The 18,119-nt window shown below is 44.4% G+C and overlaps 1 protein-coding gene across 1 annotated transcript; it reads left to right on the top strand.

Moving 5' to 3' along the window:
* The first annotated feature begins 4,632 nt into the window (after window positions 1–4,632).
* LOC144805687 (uncharacterized) lies at window positions 4,633–13,805 on the top strand. The gene is given in 3 exon segments (XM_078672195.1): window positions 4,633–7,177; window positions 7,179–7,369; window positions 7,555–13,805. Coding segments are annotated over 3 exon segments (2,577 nt in total). The 5' UTR covers window positions 4,633–5,041; the 3' UTR covers window positions 7,805–13,805.
* The last annotated feature ends 4,314 nt before the right edge of the window (window positions 13,806–18,119 follow it).

Below are 18,119 nucleotides of genomic sequence, written 5' to 3' on the forward strand. Positions count from 1 at the left end.
GATAGTTCAGTGGGTTGATGCGCTTCCTGCAGAGAGTCTGCCAGCATATTACAGGGCTGTATTTTATATGGATAGTTCGGTGGGATGATGTGCCTCCTGCAGAGAGTCTGCCAGCACATTACAGAGCTGTATTTTATATGGATAGTTCGGTGGGATGATGCGCCTCCTGCAGAGTCTGCCAGCATATTACAGAGCTGTATTTTATATGGATAGCTCAGTGGGTTAATGCGCCTCCTGCAAAGAGTCTGTCAGCATACTACAGGACTCTATTTTATATGGATAGCTCAGTGGGTTGATGCGCCTCCTGCAGATAGTCTGCCAGCATATTACAGGACTGTATTTTATATGGATAGCTCAGTGGGTAAATGCTCCTCCTGCAGAGAGTCTGCCAGCATATTACAGGCCTGCATTTTATATGGATAGCTCAGTTGGTTAATGCGCCCTCTGCTGAGTCTGCTAGCATATTTCAGGACTCTATTTTATATGGATAGCTCAGTGGGTTAATGCGCATCCTGCAGAGAGTCTGCCAGCATATTACAGGACTATATTTTAAATGGATAGCTCTGTGGGTTAATGCGTCTCCTGCAGAGAGTCTCCGAGCATTGTTCAGGACTCTATTTTGCTGCAGTCATCCATTGCTGCAGCTGTCCATTGCCGCAGTCCTATACTGAAGTCCTTTGCTGCAGTTCATTGCTGCAGTCCATTGCTGCAGTCGTCCATTGCTGCAGTCGTCCATTGCTGCAGTTGTGCATTGCTGCAGTCCACTGCTATACTCCACTGCTGCAGTCCATTGCTGCAGTCCATTGCTGCAGTCCATTGTGGCAGTCCATTGCTTCAGTCGTCCATTGCTGCAGTCCATTGCTGCAGTCCATTGCTGCCTTCCTTTGCAGTAGCCCATTGCTGCAGTCCATTGCTGCAGTCGTCCTTTGCTGCGGTCCATTGCTGCAGTTGTCCATTTCTGCAGTCCATTGCTGCAGTCGTCCATTGCTTCAGTCCATTGCTGAGGTCCATTGCTGCAGTCGTCCATTGCTTCAGTCCATTGCTTCAGTCCATTGCTGCGGTCCATTGCTGCGGTCCATTGCTGCAGTTGTCCATTGCTGCAGTCCATTGCTGCAGTCGTCCATTGCTGCAGTCCTTTCCTGCAGTCCATTGCTGCGGCCACAGCTGCCATGTGGCTTAATCGCGTGAATCCGATCGCTATCACATTTGCGGCGCTTGTGCACTCAACTCCCGGGCTTCTTTTCACACACTTGAGGTGCCCACTTCTTTTACGCGTCTTTTCACTTTCAGCCCGGCCGCCCTTCAACTCCACCTCCCTCCCTCACCGCAAGATCGTGTGTATTTTCACTTTCAGCCCGCCCTCGCTTCAACTCCCTCCCCCTCCCTCACCGCTAAGCGCGTCTTTGACCATGTTAACTTGTTATCTGAGTTATTCAAATTCCTCTCCAATCGGGTAAAGGCCATATGAATACATCGCAATAATGAATATTTCTTTCATGTTGTTCCAAACAAAATGCAGCTTTTAAAAAGCGCCTGCACAGCCTGAGAACCAGCGCTCGGCGCTACAAAAGAGCAACGTCTGATATGTTTCTACTCACGAGGCTTTGAAATACATGCAGTGGAACGTCTAGCCTATATGTTGCCATAGTAGCCAGCGGCTGCTTTTCATATTGGCTTTGCCTTTCACAGACTAGAGTTTGGGATTTTATTATAAGGTCTGACGGTCTGTTATCAGGTGACATCCATTGCGGCTGCTGGAAAACATCCCTCGGTACGTGGTCACATTTCAGCACATACTGTCCTCTGAATGAGTTTGACATTTTTAAGGGCCACTTTAAATCTATTGTCGTTTTTTTTCTTCATTTTGGCACACATGTATGCCTACAATCAATATTCAATGTTCCTTCCTGCCACTGGAATGTGAGAATTTCAAATAATTCATCATTTTTTATCTTTGTTCCATTCTTGAGATAAATTGGTGCTAACTGTGAGCCCAGGCATCGCTTGTAAAATCAGCAACCTTCGTAGTGTCAGGCTCTGCCTACACATTCAACCACCGCTGCAAACAAGCATTAGCATAGCCAATATGTCTCACTTTTGGGACCTTATAAGTATTTAGTTATGCAGCACAGTATCCTTGGTGCAAAAACAGAAACTGTTTCATTGCTAAACACTTATAAGGTCCCAAAAGCGAGACCTATTGGTTGTGCCAATGCTTGTTTATTAACCTAATTGTAGCAGGTAGACGTATAGTGTGCACTCTGTCAACATGTGGACAGGCTACTCTATGCGTTCCTTCTGGTCTAAATGCTGTTATGTTTGGCTTGGTGTACATTGGGAAACCTGGCACGCAGCTGATGCCTTGGGCAATATTTTATTAAAAATCAAGTATTAAAAGAACTGGGGTGGGGATACCTTGTTGGAGATTGAGTGTCTGCTGTGGTGCATTCCTGCAGCGTCACTCAGATCTATGTTACTACATGTGCCCAGGGTCTGCAAATTATTTGCTACTAGAGGTCTGCAGCACTGATTGTGCTACCCACATATGCAGCCTGAAACCATGTCTCAGGCCTTCCACTGCAGTGCCTGTGTGTGTGCAGTTTACTGCCACATCAACTTTACATTTAAAACTACTTGCCAAGCCTTCAAATCTCCTTTCTTTACATATTAGTCGCCCCTAAGGATGGCCCTTGGTAAACCAACACGAGAGTGCTATGTAAGTAAAAGTTGGAACATATACTCTGTGTTTTACATGTCCTGGTAGTGACAAACAGCTAAATTCAGTTTTCACTGCTGTAATGCCGACTTTCATTGGCTAGAACTGGGAATTCCTTAGAATACCTATAAGCTGTAATTCCTGATTGGAAAGGAGTAGCCGTTTCATGTTTCATATTTCATATTTCATATCTTTGGAATAGTAATGATAAATCCTCTTTACTGGTAAAGACTGATTTAACATTCCTATTTTAAAAATGCTACTTTTAGAAAGTGGACGTTTTTATGCTTGTACTGCTCTTTGTGCCTTATACCCTGTCTCTAATACACGTCTGGGCTAGGTGACCGACCCCTTTGTGCATTCCGTCTAGACAGCCACAGACAGTGCAGGGGTTGGGTGTGATTTAGCACCCATCTGCATCCATCTGTATTCTGATGGGTCTTCCTGGGAAGATGGGAGGAAGGGGCCCACCCTTACACATCACAGGGTAGTGAACTGGCCCATACAAATTACTGATAACTCCCTTTGGTAGTCTGGAGTGAGTGCTGGGATTGAAAGAGATACTGGTGCACTTCAAAACCACTCTTTGGAGTTTCCCTCAGATCATTGGCACATTTGGACGTAAGTGCTAAGTCTCTGGCCCCGTCAACTCCGTCACTTCTGGATCTACACAGAACCGCTGTCAGAAGAACTGGGGTGCTGCAGAAAAGACTCAATTGGATTGTTTTTGACGAAGAACTGCTTTTCTGTGTGTTGCCCTGTGGAGTGCAGCTCTCTGACTCCTGGAAGGAGAGCTAGACTCTGTCTTCACTCCAAAGTGTGCTCCAAGGGCTTTTTAGCTTGCCTCCTGTTTCTCAAGTGTCAGAGACACAAAGGACTTCCTGCAGTTCTGCTGATGCTGCTGGACTCTCCCTTCCTATCCGTGTCTGAGGTGCCCTCTCCAAGTTCTGGACCTCAGAAGTGGTTTCTACAGCTGAGTCTCTGCCAAATCTGATGTGACGCAGCACAAAGCCCTGCAAAGTTTCTTCCGCTAGATGGCACAAGGCCTCCCCACGCACACTGCACCCCAAGCTCCAAGGTACTGTGTTCAGTGGGCCCAAATGGGTCCCTGCAGTCTTTCTGCGCTCCATTGTAGTCGGCCTGCACTTTGAATTTGCACCGGTCCCTCTTGACCAATCTGAAATAACCTTTTTTAGTGTTACCTGCTTTCAATTGTTTTATTACCTTTTTTTTCTTCAACATTCAATATAGCAGCTTCTACTTGATTGATTTTTATCGTTTTGGACTTGTTTTACTCAGATACATGTTCTCTATATTTCTAAACTGAGTCTTTTTGTGAGGTATTCACTGTGTTGTTGCATGAGTTATTGCACAAACCCTTTAAACATTGCCTTTTAAGCATGCCTGCTCTGTGCCCAGCTACCAGGGGGTGAGCACAGAATAATTTGCAATTGTTTTGTGACTTACCCTGACTAGGATTGCTGGCCCTACTTGGACATGGTGCATACCTCTGCCAACCAAAGACCTGTTTTCTAACCGGTTCCATCTTGCATTATTCGTTAGGCCGTTTGATAATAGGAACCGTTCCCTGGCTAAGAAGGGCGGCATCTTGTTGCTGTGGATTTAACATTGTAGTGTCTCTTGGGAGAAGATCTCACTCACTGAACAAGCAACAGTCTCTGGTCTCTTGGTTACTCCTTGAGTCCACACTCCTCAATAGAAGGGGATCACAAAAAGATCGTATGCCCTTACTCTGCCTATTGCATCTTTACATTGAAAGTGGAATCTAGGATTTCTTCAACGCACTTGTCTATATGAACACTTAAATGCATCATTAAATGCCAATGAGTTTTTCTGATGGGTTTTGCATTTAAGCTTAATGATTGTTTCTTTTTCTTAATCTAACAGGTGAAATAAATGCAGTAATGAATGTCAAAAGTAAAGCTATTAAACATCACTGGTGTGGGGAGTGATGTAAAAACAGTGTGCCTCAAAAACTCTTCCCTTGAAGGCTAATGCCTCGCCAAAGTCTTTTTCTACAGCAGAAAACCCAAGATGCCCAATGAGGTCTGTACTTGGCTCTTAGATATCAGCTGATAGACATTGGAGACACAACACACTGACATACTGAAGCAAGTCTAAGGTGCTGATTACGAAGGAAGAGATAACCTGGTATCAGAAAGAACACACATGAGAAAAACCATATGAATTTCTAGAATGTGACAAAACATTTATTAGGCCAAAAAACAGCAAGTGCGACATAAGAAACTTCATACTGGAGAAAAACCAGATAGATGGACTGACTGTGAAAACGTGTTCTTTGCAATGAAAGACCCAGTGCAGCATCAGCGTGTCCACGTAGAGGAGAAACCATATAAATGTACAGAATGTAATAAATTGTTCAGATGGAAGGAGAGTCTAAAGCGGCATCAAATGATCCACACTGGGGAGAAACCGTATGAATGTACAGAATGTGACAAAGCATTTATAACAAATGAAAAGCTAACACAACATCAGAAAATCCACACTGGGGAGAAACCGTACCAATGTACAGAATGTGACGTGGCATTCATTAGAAAGTCACATCTAATGAAACATCATAAAATCCACACTGGGGAGAAACCATATCAATGTACAGAATGTGACAAAGCATTTATAACAAATGGAGAGCTAAAACAACATCAGAAAATCCACACTGGGGAGAAATCACATCAATGTACAGAATGTGACAAAGCATTTATAACAAATGGACAGTTAACACAACATCAGAAAACCCACACTGGGGAGAAACTGTATGCATGTACAGAATGTGACAAGGCATTTATAACAAATGGAGAGATAAAACGACATCAGAAAATCCACACTGGGGAGAAACCACATCAATGTACAGAATGTGACAAAGCATTTATAACAAATGGAGAGCTAAAACGACATCAGAAAATCCACACTGGGGAGAAACCATACCAATGTACAGAATGTTGCCTGACATACATTAGAAAGTCGCATCTAATAAAACATCAGAAAGTCCACACTGGAGAGAAACCATATCAATGTACAGAATGTGACAAGGAATTTATAACAAATAAACATCTAAAACGACATCAGAAAATCCACACTGGGGAGAAACCATACCAATGTTCAGAATGTGACAAGGCATTTATAAGAAATAGAGCTCTAAAGCTACATCAGAAAATCCACACTGGGGAGAAACCGTATGCATGTACAGAATGTGACAAGGCATTTATGACAAATGAAGACCTAAAACGACATCAGAAAATCCACACTGGGGAGAAACCATATAAATGTACAGAATGTGACAAGGCATACAGTAGAAAACACCTTTTACTGGAACATCAGAAAACCCACACTGGAGAGAAACCATATCAATGTACAGAATGTGACAAATCATTTATAAGAAATGTACAGCTGAAGCAACATCAGAAAATCCACACTGGGGAGAAACCACATCAATGTACAGAATGTGACAAAGCATTTATAACAAATGGAGAGCTAAAACGACATCAAAAACTCCACACTGGAGAGAGACCATATCAATGTACAGAATGTTGCCTGACATACACTAGAAAGTCGCATCTAATAAAACATCAGAAAGTCCACACTGGAGAGAAACCATATCAATGTACAGAATGTGACAAGGCATTTATAAGAAATAGAGCTCTAAAGCTACATCAGAAAATCCACACTGGGGAGAAACTGTATGCATGTACAGAATGTGACAAGGCATTTATGACAAATGAAGACCTAAAACGACATCAGAAAATCCACACTGGGGAGAAACCATATAAATGTACAGAATGTGACAAGGCATACATTAGAAAATACCATTTACTGGAACATCAGAAAACCCACACTGGAGCGAAACCATATCAATGTACAGAATGTGACAAAGCATTTAAAACAAATGGAGGGCTGAAGGGACATCAAAAACTCCACACTGGAGAGAGACCATATCAATGTACCGAATGTGACAAAGCATTTATAACAAATGGAGAGCTGAAGCGACATGAAAAAGTCCACACTGGAGAGAGACCATATCAATGTACCGAATGTGACAAAGCATTCATTAGAAAGTCACACCTAATGGAACATCAGAGAGTCCACACTGGGGAGAAACCATATCAATGTACAGAATGTGACAAAGCATTTACAACAAATGGAGAGCTGAAGGGACATCAAAAAGTCCACACTGGAGAGAGACCATATCAATGTACTGAATGTGACAAAGCATTTATAACAAATGGAGGGCTGGAGCGACATGAAAAAGTCCACACTGGAGAGAGACCATATCAATGTACCGAATGTGACAAAGCATTTATAACAAATGGAGAGCTGAAGCGACATCAAAATGTCCACTCTGGGGAGAAACTGTATGAACGTACAGAATGTGGCAAGGCATTTATAAAATACAAACAGCTAAAGCAACATCAAAAGGTCCACACTGGGGGAGAATCCGTATGAATGCACTGAATGTGGCAAGGCATTTATAACAAATGGAGAGCTGAAGCGACATTAGAAAATCCACATTGGGGAGAAACCATTCAACTGCACTGAATGTGAGAAGGCATTTATTAGAAAGTCACTTGTTATGCAACATCAGATAATCTACACAGGGGAGAAACCCTATGAATGTACATAATAGTACATGAGAAATTCCACACTGGTTAGAAACGATATGGCTGTACTGAATGCGATTTAGCAGTTATTACAAAGCAAAGTTTAAAAATACACCAGAAAGTTCCCACATGAGAGAAACTATATCATTGTACAAAATGTGACAAAGAACTTATACCAAATGGAAAGAGACCATTCAACCTCACTGAATGTGACAAGCTATTCATTATAAAGGGAGATTTAAAACAATATCAAGTCCACTGTGGGGAGAAACCACATGAATTTACAGAATGTGACAAGGCATTCATCACAAAGCAAAATTTAATACAAAATCAAGAAGTTCACACGAGAGAAAATGTATGTATTGAATACCACAAAGCATTCATAATAAATGGACAACTGAAGCGATGTCTGAAAATCTACATGGCAAAAAAATCCTATGTATTTAGAGTGTAATAAAGTCTTCCAAGGAAGAATAAGCTAACATCAACAAATCCACACTAGGGAGAAACACTATTAATAAATATAACGTGGCATGGGATTGATTACAAAACAAAATGTAATATATCAGAATGTTCACACAGGACAGAAACTCTATAAATGTATTGAATGTGACCATTGATTCATAAATGGAAAGCTAACGCAGCATCAAAAGTCCACCCTGAAGACTGCACTGATTGTAGCAAGGCATTTGTTAGCAAGGGAGAGCTAAACAACATCAAAGTCCCCACTGGGAAAAATCTATATTAATGTGCGCACTCAAATCAATCAATCGGTATTTATTAAGCACGGCAAATCATCTGTGAGATTCTCAAGCCGCAGGGGAGGAGTTGCTGTCCGGAGGGGCTGATCAGTTGAACAGCCAGATCTTGAGTTCTTTCCAGATTCACTGATGAGTCGGATCTCCAGTGCAGGGGAAGTTCATTCCAGGTCTTTACAGCCAGGTGGGAGAAAGAGCAGCCTCCGTGCCTGGTTTGACACTGGGAACGTGAGCAAGAAAGAGGGAGGTGGAATGCAGGTGTCTGGCGGGCTGGTTAAAGAATAAACTTTGGCTGATGTAGGACGATCCTTCGTTGTGGAGTGCCTTACAAGCATGGGTCGGTATCTTGCCTCTTTTCTAGACTGGGAGCCAGTTGAGTTTACTGAGGTGGGGAGTGATGTGGGTCTGCTTCAGGAGGTTGAGGATTAGTATTGCTGCTGAGTTCTGTATTGTCTGCAGTTGTCTCTGGAGGTTAGTGTTGATTCCTACATACAGAGTTTTTAGGTAGCCAAGCCAGTTAGTCACCAGGGCTTGGGTGATCATTTGTCTGGTGCTGATGGGGAGCTGCAAGATCTAAAGATCTTACAGCACATGTGCATTGTGAGTCATGGCATGGTCTGTAAGGGAGGGGACTGCTGACCACCATGCGTCGCTCCACGGAGATGCCTGGTAACTGAAGATGAGGACTTCCGTCTTGTCTGTGTTCAGTTTTAGGCAGTTGTGCTTCATCCAGTCGGTGATGTTGGCCGGGCACCTATGTAAGTTGTCTCTGGAGTTGGTGAGGTGGGTGTAGAAGATGACTTTCAGTCTGTGTGATCTAATAATGTTGGCTGGGGGTATCATGTTAGTGTAGAAGAAGGTGGGAATAATTGAGGATCCTTGTGGGGTACCACAGATGATGTCCTTGGGCTCAGGAGTAGGGCAGGAGTCTGATTTTCAGAGTTTTTCTGGTGAGGTAGGAGGCGATCCATTTCAGGGCATTTCCTTGGATTCCGATGTGGTGGAGCTTGTCGATCAGGATCTGGTGGGAGACCATGTCAAAGGCAGCCGAGAGGTCGAGGAGGATGGGGCTGTATTTTGACTGAGGTCCAGGTGGGCTTTGATATCATCTGTGGCTGCTATCAGGGCAGTCTCTGTGCTTTGATTGGCATGGAAGCCTGAATGGGAGGAGTCCAGGAGGTTGTTGTGCTCCAGGTGTCTGGTCAGCGTACTCTTGATTGTCCTCTCAAAGACTATGGCCAGGAACGAGAGCAGGGGTATCAGTCAGGAGTTCTTCAGCTGCTCTAGGTCTGCTGAATGTTTTTTAGGAGGGGTTTCACTTCTACATGTTACCACTCTTCTGCAGAGGGGGCCAAGGCGATCGATCTGTTATGTGGGTTTGTGAGCTCTAATCTGATCACCTTGCTCCTGAGGTTAAAGATATGGTGGGGCATGGATCAGCGGGTACCCCAGAGTGCATTGTGTTCATTATAGAGGTGGTGTCTTGTGCAATGAGGGTATCCCAGGAAGTGGCCCGAGGTCAGAGTTAGTATCAGTGGGTGTGAGGAGGGCGAGGCTGTCACTTGCAGACAGCTGAGGTTCAAAGTCCCTGTAGATGACCGCGATCTTCTTATGAAAGTAGTCAGCAAGTGTGTAGCACAGATCCTAGGAGGGAGTTATGATATTCTCTGTGGCTGCAGGGTTGCTGAATTCCATGATGGTAAAGAGCTCATTGCTGTGGTTTGATCTGATCTTTATCCAGCATGTGAGCGCTCTCTTCTTTGAGGAGGTGGTAGTGGTTGATCGATGTCCTGAAGGTGGTGTAGTGCACTGGATCCTTATTGGTACGCTATCTTCTTTCTAGCCAACAACAGTTTCATTTAGAGGTCTGAAGTTCAAGGGTAAAGAAGTTGACACTCTTTGCCGATTCTCTGATCTTGGTCGGGGTGGCATAGTCGGTGATCCAGTCTGTGAAGTTCCTGAGGGCCTGTTTAAGGTCTAGAGCTGTGTCCAGTCAGTTGGCATGGCGAGTGTTTCAGTTCTCATCTGAGAACGTTTTCCAGTTGCGCTGGGTTGTTTGGCTTTGGTTGCCGTAGTATTGTGCCCTGTGATGGTGAAGTGGACAATGGAGTTGGTCGGTCCAGGTGAGTTCTGTGACATGGTGGTACTTGATTGGTTCGCTGGAGATGAGGATGGAGTCAAGCGTGTGCCCAACGATGTGTGTTGGGTCGATGACGAGTTGGATGAGGCTGATGTTGCTCATGCTTTCTATTAGGTTGGCAGTGCTGACGTCGCTAAGGTCTTCCTTGTGGAAGCTGAGATCTGCTATGAATATGTAGTGTTCAGAGGCAATGGCGAGCTAGGTGATGAAGTAACGGATGGCTTTGCAGATCTCTGGGCGAGTTCCTGGAGAATGTGACAAAGTGTTTTTAATGAAGTATCTGTATGAATGTACAGAAAGTGACAAGGCATTTATTAGAAAGGCACCTCACAGCCAATGTATCATGGGAAAGCCCACCCTGGGGAGAAACCATATAAAGGGCCACGGGTATGCCTAGACGTGGGTCCCGGGCTCCCTGTACACTGGATTCAAGATGACTGATGAGGGGTGATACCCTAAACCGGTCCCAGTATGCTTGTTTCTGGTCCAGGGAGGACCTGCCTTGAAAGTTCAAGCTGGACTGTACCCATGAGGAGCAGGGCCAATGATTTGAATATGGTTAAGTCTTAACTGGCTTGGCATGGTGAGCAAAAGAACAATGGATTTAACCCAGATCACTTGACTGGGGGTGAATGTTTGAATTATTCCGAATTCCGTCCATAATTTGTGTGTCTTTTGGTTATGTATATAAGCACAAGACAAATTTTAAACCATCAACACAAGACAAGAGACCTTGTATCAATTTTATCAACTCTATGCCCGCATACGTAGATTGATGTGGTCTACAATGTCACTTATGGGTGTGTTGACGAGATAACACATCCAGTGATGTGTCCTGTTTACAAAGCTGACTCATTGTCACTAAGCAGCATGACAAAGCCCTTTTCCTGTTCCAGAGTCTACTATAATAAACTGTCATGACAAATTCAACAGTGCTGTACCACACTCCTCTCCAACTGGACTCCCACCAAATAACATAAAAAACATAAAACTACTGAACTGTACGGACCCATCTGGTGACCAAAGAAACGCAGCGGGGAGAATACGAAGTTAAATCCTCAGTCCTTGAATGGACAGTAGGAGCAATTGATAGGTCAGTGTGTCACCATCTTGAAGACATCGATACTTGGATAGAGGCTATAAAAAAACTGGTCGCTTCGCTTTGCTTGTTTATGAAAGGTTAACTGTTAATTCCACAGTGATCAAGGCTTCAATCGAGCAGGATTTATAAAGCCCGGCTAATCGCCCAATAGGTTATCCAGGCGCTTGCAGGTCCTGTAGGCTTATTCGAACACCCAGGTCTTGAGGGTTGTTGGATGTGGCCCTTTTTGCAGGGTTATCCCCAAACATTTTGCTTCCACCTCCTATTTTTTTCATGATCTGTTGTTCTTGGTTTTAGGACTCTGGGCACTTTACCACTGCTAATCCGTGCATAAGTGCATATGCTCTCTGTGTAAATTGTTAATATGATTGGATCTCCCTGATTGGCAGGTTTGGATTTACTGGTCAGTACCTAGTAAAATGCACTGGGTGTGCCGGTGCTGGTAAATCAAATACTACTAGTGCAGCACTGATTCTGCCACCCACATGAGTAGCCCTAAAAAGATGTCTCAGGCCTGCCACTGCAATGCCTGTGCGCAGTCTGCTAAGTGCCATGTCGCCGTGGCAAGTGCACACACTTGCCAGGCCCTAACCTTCCCTTTTCTTACATATAGGACACTCTTATGGTTGGCTCAAGGTACCCCCCGGGCAAGGTGTAGTGTATGTGAAAGGTAGGACATGTACTGATGTGTGTAACATGTCCTGATAGTGAAATACTGCCAATTTCGTTTTTCACTATTGAAAGGCTAGCTTGCCCCATAGGACAGAATGAGGAATGCTTTGTAACATTCTTAAGCATATCTTCCCATAGGGATAAGATGGAAAAATAAAATTTAGGCTCTCTGAACTCATAATTTAATAACACATATTTTACTAAAGATGGTTTTTAAATTGCGCTTTTGCAAATGCCACTTTTAGAAAGTATTTAGAAAGAAAGAAGATCCCCTAGGTACTACTTTAGAATGCTGCTATTTATTTAAGCAGACTTAGTGTCTTGACCATACTGTTCATAGCCAAATTTGACTTTTATCACATACATTTTTTATGTACTTAAATGCTTTTTTACAAGTACATATGTCTGAGCGCAACACAATCCGTTTACATCCAATATTTTTAAACAATTAACAGTTGAAGAATAGACATGAATTCTTCAAGCTACAAAAATAATGTTACTAAAATTAAATAACATGTAATAATTACACCAACATAATCAGCTACAACAAGCAATCCTGAAGCCTGCTACTTAACGCCTTAGTTAGGACTGCTGTCACAAGGGCAGTTTTTCTGTGGGGCTAAATCTTTAGGTGAAGGCGTCCTCAGAAAACTAGTTAGACATGGACTAGTGAATGTCCCTTTGTGAATGAAAAGGAAAAGTTGTTATGTTTCCAATCCCATTGTTATGTCGCTGGATTTTCGTCAGGGCTGGGCACGGTGTAACCTGTTGGTTTAATAGAATGGACAAATAAATATGGGCTCTTTCTCGCTATTGAGACTATTAACTATTGTAGTGGGTGAAGTACCTTTATCAGTAAAGAGACTCAGTCAGGTTTCTCAAGAACTTTAAGGCTGGGCCTGTAGTGGAAAAAACGGGTAGAGACACGGACATCTTGTCTCAGTATTGATTGATATTCGGCCATTAAATATATATTGCTCCAGTAAAACTAAAAAGTGTAGAAACTTACGTTGATTTGGGTTGTTTGTAGATAGTTGGCCTCGAGTCTTTTCAGCAGTCTAACTTTGGAGTGAGTTAGACAGAAACACCACAGTGTTTTAGTTCAACAAAGTGTCGTGGAGATGACCCGTACATTTATATAGTGTTAAGTTAGCATGAGCTTATTAGAAGTTTAAACACCATTTTTCCTTGCCTGCTCTGCTTTGCACATGACATACTCTGCGCTGGTGTTTAGAGAAACGATAGATGCTTTGCTTCACATGAGAATAACTTGTTTTGCTGCATTTCTTGCCTGCTTCGATAGTTTAGTCTGCACAGTATGCGCTGACACCGTCAAGGTTATCTTAGACACTGAGGTTGTTGTTCTAACTGATCAGCGCATGTTCTATCCATCACATGTATGCAGCTGTGGCCACCTCTGAGGTTCGGCACGTTTAATAATGCACTGGGTGGGCATGAATAGACACACTTGGAGAACATTCGTGTGCTGAGAGCTTGAGGAGAATATGATGTGATCCACTCCTGCTGATTACCAGAGGTATGGGGCCACCCATGTAAACCTGTGAGACCTTAATTAGTTATAAAATAACTTGCTATCTAGGGAGGGCGAAATATAGGTATATGTATAACCTGTTTCCCTTTAGCATTATAACATGCTTTCTCCCTTTGTATTTTATGGAGCAGTAACAATGCTGACAACCTTGCTTTTTATAATACGTTTACTTATACTAGCAAAGATGCTGCTCATTAGAACACGTTGTTAGAAATAAACATTTCAAACTTATTTGTGTCTCATTTACTCCTTGTTTTGGACTGATATGATAGTATAATGAAAGAGTGTTCTTGTTTCCACCTTACCTGAGGAATCCTAAGTTTCATGTTCTGGGTTGACTAATCATTGGGGTTTTCACTATAGGACGAAGAACCGATGAGTCACTGATGCTAGTCTGGTAGGGGATGTTAGGTACTAAGGTGAGTTTGGTGTACCCTAATTCACTGAGGTCCTAGGTCTCTATGCACAGTTCTGTATAGGAACGGAATCCCTGCAACATGGCGCCCAACGTTTGGTCGTATATACGAGGCGCTTGAGTAGTGCTACTATCAGTCCTTTTTTCTTCTTCTTTTTTTTAAAAACCTTTATTGCCAATGTCACAACTCACACAGCTTTTGTAGCCTACAACCCGCAGGCCGGCAGCATGACATATCCAAGCATTTAGGTGCGTTAACACAGCCATATTTCCGACAACCAGTGCAGTCCGGAGGCGAATCTGAGGTGTTACCATACTGTATCTTCTGCCTGTGCGTAAACGCATGTTAATATTGTTCAGGTGAAGCTGTGAACTGTCACTAATGCTTAATACTTAATACCACATCCAAGCCTGGCTGCAAATTACCCATTTGGTTCTCCATCATATCTAAATAAGTCCTCTGGCTCTAGCTGCGATCAATCCTCCCAGTCTCAGACTTCCCTCAACCCTCCCCCTATTGATAGTCCACAAGTACTCACATCCGCGCCAGATTCATGTCTTTTGCACATTACACTACTCACATCCCACAGACAAGCACTCCCATTCAATCGAACATGCTCACTGTTCCGCGCCACCACGACCCAGCCATTCCGCAAATGGTTCCCAAATGTCCAGAGGCCGTGTTCTGGCTGGCATAAGTTCCCAATAATTAGTCAGTTGGTCCCTACAGTATGTGACCGATTGGATCCATCTTGCCACTGCAGGAGGAGCTGCTTTCTTCCAATGTAAAGCTACCTGTCGTTTAGCCGGCAGCAGCAGCAAAGCGGTCAGCTTACGAGACCCTCGTGGCATCTCCAGAACAAAACCCAACAGTGCCAGCAATGGACTCGGCCTCAAGTCCACTTCTATAATCCTCCCGATGTATCCTAAGATTTCCTCCCAATAGAGCGCAATATGCCTACACCCCCATGTCAGATGGAAGAAGTTCGCATCGGCAGCTCCACATCTCCAACAATTCGCATCAGCCTGAAGACCCATTCGATGAAGCTGTTTAGGCGTGCGGTAAGTTCTATGCAAAAAGTTAAAATGTATTAGCCTCAGCCTATAATTAGGAGACAGGTTCTCAAGCTGCCAGCAACAAAATGCCCACTGCTTTTCACTAATTGCCGTGCCTGATTCCCTTTCCCACTCAGTACTGGATGTGCACACAAATATTGGTGAGTGCTCCTGTGTGTTCCTGTAAATACGAGTGATCAGTTTTCGAGGAGAGCTATTAGACAATACATCTTCCAGCGCCGGTAACGGGGGAGGCGCCTTCGGGAACTCTGGGTATCTAGCTTTTCATGCGGCCCTCAGCTGGTAATAGAGCAACATGTCCGAGGCCGTCGGTTCCTCCGCTGCGTACATCTGTTGCAGTGTCAGAAATTAATCAGCAGGGTATAAGTCTCCTGCAAGTTTTAAGCCATGATTACGCGCTCTCTCCGTCACCGCTTTGTCCGTTAGAGGTCTCAGCAGAGGATTACCTCCCAGCGGCATCGACGGAGCATAAAGCTCCGACACAACCGTCCTGTGTGCTATTTTCGACCAGGCCCATCTAGTCACTTCGACTGTGTTTATGTCCGATGGGGATTTCTTGTAAGGGTGGTAAGCCGTCGTATTCAGTGGGGTTGGAGAAGCAATGTCAATCTCAATCGCTACATGCGGTTGGTATGGGATGGGGTGCTGCCAAAAATGCAAGAACTGCGCCTGAGCACTGAACGCATATAGTTCAAAGTCTGGAGCAGCAAGCCCACCCTGGCTGAATGGTAGTGTCAATAGCTTCCATGAAACTCTAGGTTGACGTCCTGCCCAAACTAGCTCCAGAAACACAGTTCGCCGCCGTTTAAAAAAGTGGGCGTTGAGGGGAATAGGGATATTCACGAATAAATATAACAGTTTGGGTAGAATTACCATTTTACTTATAGCTATTCGACCCGTCAGGGAGAGAGGCACATTTTTCCATCTCTGCACTTTTCCCTCCATCCAGTTCACCACTTTTCCATAATTTGCTAACCATATTTCCTGTACTGATCTACTGAACCAAATCCCCAAATACTTAACACTGTCGTCTGTCCAGGCTATGGGAAATTCTGTACTGCACCTAGTGATGCCATCAGTCAAGGGCATCATTACAGATTTGGTCCAATTGACCTCTATGCCTGAGAGGCCCCCATACCGTATGAATTCCCTCATCAGTGGGTCAAAGTGTTCTGCAGGCTTAGTCATATAAATGGTCATGTCGTCTGCGTACATCGAGACGAGCAGTCCTCTAGAGGTGAAGCCAATACTGCGATGAGTGTGGTGTTGTCGCAGCCGCGCGCAAGGGGTTCTGTGGCTATGGCGAGGAGCAGCGGCAACAGAGGACAGCCCTGTCTCGTGCCCCTGGTTATTCCAAACGGTTCCGAAATCTGACCGTTGACTGTCAGCCGTGCCGTAGGAGACGCATAGAGGAGCGTGATCTGTTGAATAAATATCGTGCTAAACCCCATGCGGGAAAACAGAGCAAATAAAAACTTCCACTCTAGGGAATCAAATGCCTTAGTGGCATCCAGTAAAGCGGCAGCTGCCTGCACACTAGGGTCTAAATAATGGAGTAGGCCGAAGAGAACTCTCAAATTATGTGATGTGGCGCGACCAGGCACAAATCCCGACTAATCCGAGAGCGCTATCTGCGGTAGCCTGGGTTTCAGTCTTTCTACCAGCAATTTGCCGTATATTTTCGCATCCAGATTAATTAAGGAGAGGGGGCGGTAGGACTCTGGGTACATCGGGTCTTTATCAGGTTTGAAGAGTAATTATCATGGCTTCTCTGAGTGTAGGTGGCCTCCTTATACACCTGATGCAGTCTTGGAGCAACTATGTCTATATACTCTTTGTAGAACGCAGCCGTCAGTCCATCCGGACCCGGGGCTTTGTCAGCCGGCATTCCAGCAATCACTTCTCTAACATCCTCTATTGTGAAAGACTGGTCCATGTATCGTCTGGCTCCATCATTAAACAAGGCCAACGCTATCGTGTCCAGATAATCTGCTATGTCAGTCTCATTAGCATTTGTGCGAGTGGTGTATAACATTCTGTAGTATTCCGTCATTGTATGCAATATGGCCTGTGGTTCTCTCACCGTCTCGCCGCTCGATCCTTGTAATTCTGTTATATATTCTGCCCCGCGTGGCGCTTGTAGCAATGCGGCTAATGTCTTCCCTGCTCTGTCCCCCTCCCCATACCTCCTAGCTTGTGCGTATTTATTAAGGTACGCTGTTTCCCTTTCAGCTTCTTCTTGGAAGGCTGTTAGTTTGATTCTAATTTCTGCTTGAGTGAACGGATATGGACTTTCCCTATTACTTCTCTCTAGATTCGCAATATCCTTCTCTAGGCTACTCAATGTGTTCTGTATAGATCTAAGCACCCCTGTTTTTAGCGCCATGCAGCTGCCTCGGGTCACCACCTTGAACGCCTCCCACAGGACACCTGGTGAGTCCACCGTGCCTTCATTTAATTCAAAGTATTCAGACAGTTTTGCCCTCAGTTCTTCCCTAAACACTTGGTCCAGCAATGCTCCCGAGGGAAATCTCCAGCTAAAAGGACGTATGTATTGTGGAGGAATCTTCAAGCGTACACACACAGGCGCATGATCAGAAAAGGACCTTGGCAGATGTTCTGCCACTGCCAGACGTGCATGTAGATCTCTGGACATCAACCAATAATCAATCCTGGACCATGCATTTCTATGAGCAGTCACACACGTGCCCTCGCGTCCATCCGGGTGTAGAGCTCTCCAGGCATCCACCAGCCATTCTTCAATCATCAGATCTCTCAGAAAGCCTGCAGCTCTAGGGTGGTGCTCACGGGCCGTACCCTGTCTGTCCACCTCGGAGGATAGGACCACATTCAGGTCTCCGCCCCATCATATCGCCGCCTGGCCACATGACTGGACCTTTTGCCACAGTGTGCTGAAGAAACTCGGACTATCCACATTTGGCCCATACACATTGACAATCAGTACCGGAGTAGCACACAGTGTTCCTAGCAGTAAAATATATCTACCCTCCTTATCTATTATGGACGTTTGAGTTTTCCATTGTAAACCTCTG

This window comes from Lissotriton helveticus (genome assembly GCF_964261635.1).
Source record: "Lissotriton helveticus chromosome 1_1 unlocalized genomic scaffold, aLisHel1.1 SUPER_1_unloc_19, whole genome shotgun sequence".
Lineage (NCBI taxonomy): Eukaryota > Metazoa > Chordata > Amphibia > Caudata > Salamandridae > Lissotriton > Lissotriton helveticus.